The sequence below is a fragment of the Suricata suricatta genome, chromosome 1 (genome assembly GCF_006229205.1).
Source record: "Suricata suricatta isolate VVHF042 chromosome 1, meerkat_22Aug2017_6uvM2_HiC, whole genome shotgun sequence".
NCBI classification, from domain to species: Eukaryota; Metazoa; Chordata; class Mammalia; order Carnivora; family Herpestidae; genus Suricata; species Suricata suricatta.
In genome coordinates, this window is record NC_043700.1 from 74,490,148 (window position 1) to 74,499,399 (window position 9,252).

At 39.0% G+C, this 9,252-nt stretch overlaps 1 protein-coding gene across 2 annotated transcripts in view; it reads left to right on the forward strand.

The window, feature by feature from the left end:
- Positions 1–9,252, forward strand: part of NR3C2 (nuclear receptor subfamily 3 group C member 2) — a 333,454-nt gene that overhangs the window by 264,604 nt on the left and 59,598 nt on the right. For both annotated transcript variants that reach the window (XM_029940345.1, XM_029940341.1), the window contains exon 6: positions 1,676–1,820. In XM_029940345.1, coding sequence (XP_029796205.1) covers positions 1,676–1,820 — 145 coding nt within the window. The remainder of the gene's footprint in view (positions 1–1,675; positions 1,821–9,252) is intronic.

The window sequence follows — 9,252 nt, forward strand, 5'->3', positions numbered from 1 at the left end:
ATCTCCCAAGAGTACAGCTGGAGTTTGAAGTCCTCAGACCAAAATTTTTTAATCATTACTGAACTAATCAAGTGTGTAGGGAAAATCTGTTAATATGCTCATTTCCCCTGAGGTGTTAGGGCTACAGGTTCTGTTGTCAGTCTACATTTCTTGTGCTGCTGATTGAAATGGGACATTTCCATCTTGAAATATCGATAAGGTAAAATACATTCTGTTTGTGCCCATTATTAGGAGCTTGTAACCAGGGCGAATCTGATCACAGACAAGTAAACCAAGACCTATCAAGTCAGTTGTAGGAGATCCTGAAAGACTGTTCTTTCTGAAAATACCATCTTGCCTCCAGAACCTTTTTAACTGTCCTTGAAATTCCTTCTGTAGTCATTTTTTATGCTATAGAATTTTATTAATAAGGCCCTTCTTAATCTGCAGAAATACCACTTAGAATTGTTATCACATTGTCCCAGTTTGTTAATCAAAGCAATTTCTGGGGGCACCTGGGTGGCTCATTCAGTTGAGGATCTGACTCTGGATTTTAACTCAGGTCATGATCTCATGTTGGTGACCTTAACACTTAAGGTGTCAGGCTCTGCACTGGGCATGGAGCCTGCTTAAGATGTAGTCTCTCCCTCTCTCTCTGCCCCTCTTTTCCACTTGCACACTCTCTCAAAAAAAAAAAAAAGTTTCTTGGATTATCTATGGTCAGCCAGGAGCCATAAGAAAAAAGACTGGGGAAAGCTCTGATGGTTGGGTGTGTGAAGAGGAACTTTTTCTCGTGAAACTCTGCAAACAGAAGAAAACCATGATGCCCCTGGGAGTAAGAAAAGGAGCAAAAGATGGGCTGACATAAGCCTAGAAATGAAGACTGTGAGAGAGAGGAAGACAGGTGCCAAAGACACTTATTCCACTTCATAGCTTTGTTGAAGTCCAGTATTCTCCCAGACAAGGGGAAACAAGGAGTAGTACTTTTTCAACCACTGCAAATTCACAAAAGTTAAAATCTCCACCATTACTGTTGATATGTAGGAGTTGACAGTTATTAAAGTAGTCTTTATTTGAATATTATTGTGAATAGGATGAAGCAAGTTTTACAGGTTAATACAAATTATTTCAGTCTAACCAAAGATTTTAGACCATAACACACAGTGAAACTGTCTGAACTCCCTGGTTTTATTGGTTCTGGCAGTTCACCCTCATTGAAAATTTAGGGTGAATTTAAAATGAAATGTTGGAACGTCTAGGTGGCTCAGTTGGTTAAGCATCTGACTCTTGATTTAGGCTCAGGTCATGATCTCATGGTTTGGGAGATCGAGCCCTGAGTCAGGCTCTGCACTGACAGCAAGGAACCTGCTTAGGACTCTCTCTTTCTCTCTCTGCCCCTCCCCTACTCACACACTCTCACACACACGTGCACGCTTGCTCGCTCTTGCTCTTTCTCTCTCTCTCTCTCTCTCTCTCTCTCTCTCTCTCTCTCTCTCTTTCTCTTTCTCTTTCTCTCAATAAATAAAATGAAGTGTTAAAGAGGGCCATACCCATGGTGGGTGCTCCTTAAATGGTTATTGAATTGATCTGAATCTGTTAGAAAAAGGTGACTATTTGGGGTTGCCTTAAGAAACTTCTTCCTGAAATGTATTTAAATGCTAAGTGTATTTCTGTGATTAATTGTTCTGTTCTTCAGGATTCAAAAACTTGCCTCTTGAGGACCAAATTACCCTAATCCAGTACTCTTGGATGTGTCTATCATCATTTGCCTTGAGCTGGAGATCGTACAAACATACAAACAGCCAATTTCTCTATTTTGCGCCAGACCTAGTCTTTAATGAGTAAGTACCTATTAATTAGCCTTCATAAATAACCTGCGGAGTTATTTGTTATGCTTTTTTTATGATTTCTAAACATAAATCATATGTATGTTTGTGAAAGAATCCACTGACACTAGCATTTTAAGAGTAAAAAATCTATCATTTAAGAATTTAAAAATTACTCTTGCAGAATTATAATGTATATGTCTGAGTATATATAAATCAGTATATGTAGATCTCATATAATATGTGGGAATTATCCCAAAAGAAAGATGATCCAGTTGGCTCTAAAAACTTGACTGGTACAAAGCCACGATTAATAGAAAACAGTCTCGTTTGGTATCTACTCCAGTTGAGAAGACTAATTTCTAGGAAATTTATGAAGTGCCAACTTTTACATGCATTCATACAGCGGTTCTTTTGTTAACAGTATACAGCTGCTCAGTGTGTTTTTGTGACAATCATAATTACCCATCTTTGCAATCATAAAAAAAGCCAAGATGTTATTGTGTAGTGAAACATTTTTAGTTTTATGATGCATTTTAAAAGATCAAAAGAACTGTGAGAGGTATTTCTTTGGCCATGAGTTCCTTCCTATGTTATGTTTACATTTCAGTGCTGTTCGCATTCCACGTTAGCACATTTCACGTACGCTTATTTCCAGCAGTGCTGCTTTGTAATTGTTGGGTCAAGAAATACCTAAAATAAAAAGGGAACATTTGAATTATGATAGTAACCACAACCATGTCCTAGCAGATGGCTCTCTCTCGAGATATGAAAATAGCGTTCTGGTAAGGAAGGAAGCACATAAGAAATAGATTGATGATAAAGAAGAATAATGCAAAAGATGAAAAATGGACACATTGTGCCAGGAAACTTGAATGGTGGCCTAGCAGTTTACCCAGGATGTCCTGGTCACTCAGACATGGTATGCCACCAAGACCATTTCATTCCAGTATAAATTAGGAGCATCCATTGTTGGTTCTCAAGGTGACCCTTTTTTTGGTGATTAGTCAAAAAGAATATTTCTACCGCACATAGTTCTTCACCAAAAGAGTGAAACGAGGCCAAACAACGACATGCATATTTTCCTTTACTCATGTTCCTCATATTATTATATAGTAAGCCTGTTTTTTTATTTATTAAAAAAAATTTTTTTTAATGTTTTATTTATTTTTGAGCAAGAGAGACTGAAACAGCATGAGCAAGGGAGGGGCAGAGCGAGAGAGGGACACAAATCCAAAGCAGGCTCCAGGCTCTGAGCTGTCAGCACAGAGTCTGGCACAGGGCTCAAACTCACAAGCTGTGAGATCATGACCTGAGCTGAAGTTGGATGCTTAACCGACTGAGCCACCCGTGCACCCCACAAGCCTGTTTTTTAAATATGATCTATAAACCAAAAGAAAAACATACTAAGGAAGTCCATTGCTTTAAATGGAAGTGTAGATAAACAGCAATAGCTACACGAGCCACCCAGCATGTCTCCATTTGACATTAGCCGATTTAAATGATCCATTCAGTCTTCTTTAGTACATCTGAAATTTTTCTCATGAAACACATATTACATAGAACTTTTCGGTTTTAATCCTTTTTAAGGGTGTAGTTCAGTGGCATTAGTTACATGTACGGTGTTGTGTGACCGTCACCGCTCTCCATCTCCAGGGCTTTCATCATCCCAGACAGAGCTTTGAACTCGTTAAACGGTAGCTCCACGGTCTCCCCTCCCCCCAGACACCTGATAACCTCTAGTCTATGAATTTGCCTTTTCTAGGTGTTTCCTATAAGTAGGGTCATATAGTATGAATCCTTTTGTGTCTCGCTTATTTCCCTTAAACCTCATGTTATCAAGACTCACCCCTATTGTATCATGTACCAGAATTTCATTTTATGACCGAATATTATTCCATTGTATGTATATAGAATCATTCCTCATTGTTTGTAGATTCTGTATCTGTGAACTGACCTTCTGGCTACATTTCTTTGTAACCCCAAAGTCAACACTCCGAGCACTTCTATGGTCCTTCCTAGATGTTCCCAGAACAGCAGTAAGTTAGAGTTGCTCAGCGTGTACATTTCAGCTGAGACTCTGTCTTTGTATTTCAGCCCTCATGCTGGGAGCAAGTACCCTCTTCATGGTCTAAGTAGTACCATGTTTTGTTTTGGTTTTTTTTGCATTTTTGTGCTGTTTTTTGGCGATTTCATTTTTAATATGATCTCTAAATGTAGTGCTAAAGTGCATTCTAGTGTACCTAAAGCAAGATGGCTATTATGTGCCTTAGAGTAAAAATATAGGTCTTAGATAAGCTTCTTTCAGGCATGAGTTATAGTGTTGTTGGCTGTAAGTTCAGTGTTAATGAATCATATATATATATATATACACACACATACATATATATCTGATAATATATGTTAATATAACATATTAATGTTATAACATATATGTTATATTAATATATATTATGAAGATGTGCTTAAATAGAAATGCACATAAAACAGGATTATATATAGATTAATTGATAAAAGTGACTGACCAGTGGCTCTTGAGAACCTATTTCCCTTAGGAAGAGCAGTTCAGTATTTACTAATTCAGTGTTTGCTGCAACTTTATAGAATATAACTAACTACCTTATTTCTTTTTACCAAATAGAGAGCACTGACCACATTTTATTTATCCGTTCATCTGTTGATAGACACTTGGGTTGTTTATACCTTTGGCTATTGTGAATATTGCTACTGTAAACATTTGTGTAAAAGTATCCGTTTTTGAGCCCCTGCTTCCGTTTCTTTTGGGTATATACCTAGGAGTGGAATCTCTGGAACATATTATAATTCTGTGATAAACTTCTGAGGAGGGGCACCCGGGTGGTCCGTCAGTTTGGCGGCCAACTCCTGATGTCAGCTCAGGTCATGATCTCATAGTTTGTGAGACAGAACCCCGTGTGGGCCCTGCACTGACAGTGTGGAGCCTGCCTGGGATGCTCTCTCTTCTCTGTCTCTGTCGCAAAATAAACAAACATTATAAAAATTTTAAAAACACTTTTGAGGAAACACCATACTGTTTTCACAGCAGTTGTACTGTTTTACGTTCCCACCAGCAATGTGACAAGAGTAACAAGAGTTCCAATTTCTCCACATCCTTGCTGATACTTTCATTTTTGTTTTTTGGGTTTTTTTTAAATAGCTATACTATTGGGTATAAAATGTTTGGAAGTGGGATATTTTTATTTTGAAATATATTTGACATATAACATTGAGTAAACTTAAGCAATAAAAATTGATTTGACATATTTATATATTGTAATATGATTACCACTGTAGCCATAGTTAGTATCTTTATCAGGGCACATAATTATCTTGTCTTCCTTTTGGTAGGGGTAATTAAGATCTAGTCCATTCACAAGATTGAGGGTTATAGTGTAATGTTTTATACATTCACTACACTGTACATTAAATCTACAGAACTTAGTTGTCTACTAGTTGCTGGTTTGTACCCTTAAAACAGTATCTCTCCTATTCTTTCCCCCTCGCCACCCCCGTAACCACTATTGTGCTCTCTGTTTTTACGAGTTAGCCTTTTTTAGATTCCACATATAAGTGATATCCTGCAGCATTTGTCTTGCTCTGTCAGGCTTATTTCTTAGTAGTTGTGAAGTCATATCTCATTGTGGTTTTGGTTTGCATTTCCCTAATGACGAATGATGTTGGGCCTCCATTCATAAGCTTATTGGCCATTTGTAGATCTTCTTTGAAGAAATGTCTGTTCAAGTCCTCTAATCACTTTTAATTGGGTTGTTTGTCTTTTTGTTCTTGAGTTGTAGAAGTCTTTATGTTTTCTGGATATTAAACCCTTCTCAAAGATATAATTTGTGTATCTTTCCCATTCTGGGGGTTGGCTTTTCATTCTTCATAATACCCCTTTAAAATCAGAGTTTTTCATTTTAATGAAGTGCAGTTTTTCTTTTTTTGCCTATGCTTATGGTGTGTTCTGTTAATTTTTAATTGTACACACATATCCAAGTGTACAGGTTCTGAAAAAGTACAAAATTGTTAAGAATCCTTTTTAACAAATGAGATTTAGGGGAAAGCAGCTTATATTTGAAATCTAAATTAAAGAGTTTGGGAAATAAGTAGGAAACTCAAAATAGAAAAAGCCATATATGCTTTGTGTGCATTTCTTTGTTCTAAAAAAAAAAATCAAGACAAAGTAGAAACACAAAAATTGCTTTCCAATGTTATAAATAGTTAAATGTTATGGTATTATACAATTATTAGACTAAAAATGTTGTTCCTGTTCTTCAGACGTTGACCTCAACTCCAACCTACAGTTCTGTAGTTTTCTCTCTACTAACGAGTAAGGGAGGCCTGTGTTTTACAAAGTTGAGAAAGGGGAGAACCGACTCTCTGAAAACATTTGGAAATGACATAAAGCCTTTTGATCAAATCACACCAGCTAGATCAGTAACTCTGTCACAGGATGCTATCCTAGAACCTGTATTTTTTAGGGAGACTACTAAGTTAAAGAGAATGTCTTGCAGCTAAAGTCTGAATGCATACGCATGCTTCATCCTGCATTCATTCAGAGAATGCATACTAACTGTTGTCAGTATTCTGAGTGGCAGTTCTCAAATAGGAAAAAAACATATATATAGTCCTTGTCTCGTGGAACATAGAGTCTAATCAGGGAGACTGATATTGACCTGAGAATCCTCAAATTCTAAGTGCTGAAAGGGAAAGTACTTTAAGGGCAGTTAATGGGAAGTATTGATCTAGTCCGGAAAGGCTTCCCTGGGATTGATTAAACTAGTGTGAACCGGGCGTAGGGAGTGCAGGAAGAGGGAAGCTGACTGAGGCTCAGGGACCAGCATGTGTAAAGCCAGTGGCAGGAGGAGCTCAGTGCAGAACAGTGTAATGATGGGACATAGAAATGCAAGGATGTGAAAGGTGGAATCAACAGGTGGTCAGAATCAGGTAGAGAATGGAAGGGAGGAAAAAGTGGGTGTCGCCGGTGACCTCCAGGTCTCCACCTGCAGCGCCAGGTAGGATTTGGTGTCACTCCCTTGGATATGGGAGCAAAGGCAGAGGACCAGAGTTTGGAAGGAAAGATGAAGGGAGAGTATGAGGCCAGTTTGGAACATAAGATTGAATTGCCTTCCAGTTATTCAAGAAAAGTTATCAAATAAGCAGTTATTGTAGACATCTGAAGCTTAAAGAGAGGATCCAGCTGAAGATACAAATTTTGAATTCATGTTAGCGGCAGTGGGTAAAGGAAGCAAGACAGGGGAGTATTGCATGTCACAGGTCCCAAGAAAAGAGAGGGCTTCAAGAGAGACAGTATGGCTACCAACGTTAAATGCCATGTGATCCAAGTGAACTGGAGAACCCATCTCACGGGTAGGCTGCCAACACTTTGCACATTCATGTCTGCTGAACACGCCCCTCTACTTTCCCTCAGCCAGTACCTGGACTTCCATACCCTTCCGCCAGGTGGAGGAAGGAGCTGGCATTTTGTGTAAGGGAGCAATATAGGCCGTTCAGCCAAGGGTAGAATGCTGTGATGTGATCCTCCCTTGCTTGCCCACTCACTGCTTTAAGCTACCTCTTAGCTGCACTGGCAGCTCTTTTTCAAGTATCAGTACCCCCACTTTGTTTCACTGGTACCTCCTCCTGGAAGTCGCGAACTTTGCCTTAATCGGTTTTTTAATTTCCAGCGCCTGCATCAGCATAGTGTCCAAGGCAAAGGAGGAACTCTATAAATATTTGCCGAATAAGTGAATTATTTTTTTAAGCTAACATTTATTCTTTTTTTAGATAGTGTATAATAATTTTATTTTTTTTTCTTTTTATAGTTTATTGTCAAGTTGGTTTCCATATAATACGCACTGCTCATCCCGACATTTCCCTCCTTCGTGCCCATCACCCCTTCTCCTCCCCCCTCCCCCATCAGCCCTCAGTTTGTTCTCAGTCTGAATAAGTGAATTATTGAACCAGTGAGCCAAACAATCTATTAATCAGTCTAGAAGATGCTTTCTAAGTTATCATTGCTAATTATGAGGATGACATTTATGATAAAAAAGTATGATAGGGCATGCAGTTTTCACAAACAGAAGCTTTGCTATTTTTAATAGAATAGAATTTTAATAGTTGATCCTTTGTGTTTGCCTTTTATGGTGAAAGAGATCTGAAAGTTCCCAAAGACCTTATTTCCAGCTGTGTACTGGCTTTATTGGAGTTGGAAGAAAGGTGGGGAGTGGGGAGTAATTAAGGAAAACATTCTTTCCAATCTTTTTTTATTAAACATTGGGGTGAAGATATGAGTTAATACTTTAAATCAGCATAGAACTTTTCTTATTATAAATGCAAAACTTTTCAAATATGTATTAAATGATTAATTATTCAATTGTACCTTGAAACAGCTTATCATATATTGCTACAGATCGCTGCAAGTATTCAAATTTCTTATCAATTCAGTACACATATTAAAACTCCCATTTAAGCCTGTAATGAAATTTCTTCCATTTTTTTTAATTTCTGAAAGGCAGATTTAGTGTTACCACTCTGTTTTAAGTCTTGGCTAGTATTTTAGAATTAAAAGTCTATTTAAAAAGATGTTTGCATTGTCTCAAGTGGTTGCCCTGGAAGAGATGTTTTTTCAATCATTGACTGTCTTTATGGTTCTAAACCACTTATTTATTTATTTATTTATTTACTTACTTACTTACTTACTTATATTTGATGATGGCTGCACCAGGAGGGAAGTTCAGACTCGGTTATTGGTCATTTCCTGTGTCGTGGAGCACTGCCTGTCCCTGCTCTATTTCCAGAGGAGGACCACTGTGCTGCCATAGTCCAGTTGTCCTTGGTAAAGGGCCCTCCCCATTGCTCTCAAGGGCCCTCTGCACCTAAGGTCCTAAAACTCTAATAGGCCTGGGTATGAGCCATGTGTTTTAAGACCGTGTCACTGTCATTCGGGGTGTCCTCATGAAGTCAGGCATGGATGAAGTTAGAACATTGCATGGCCCACCCAAGGCGTCATGGTTGGTATTCCTGAGCCACCCAAGGTGACTGCTGTGCCTGGACCCTTGCTCCAGCAGGATGAGAGCCAGGGATGGAGGAGGGACAGGAGTTCTGGTGAGAGAGGCTAGGGGAGTGGGCTGAGCCTGGGTCAGCTTCCCCTTTTTGACTTCGTTTGCTTTTCCTCCTCTATCCCCAGGGGCTCTTCCCCTCCTCTGTTCCCTTTGTGCTGCTTTCAGGCAGGATTTCTTACTTCCCCTGTGCTCCCTGGGACCCTGTTCTGTGTAGTCTCCAGTATCTGACCTCCACCCTTCCCACTCCCTCCACTTCCTCTCCCTTCCCTCCTCCTTATTCTGCTCCCCCTCCTTCATTCCTTCCTCTCCAGCTCCTTCTCTTTCTGTGTCTGTCTTACAGCCACACACACACACACACACACACACAC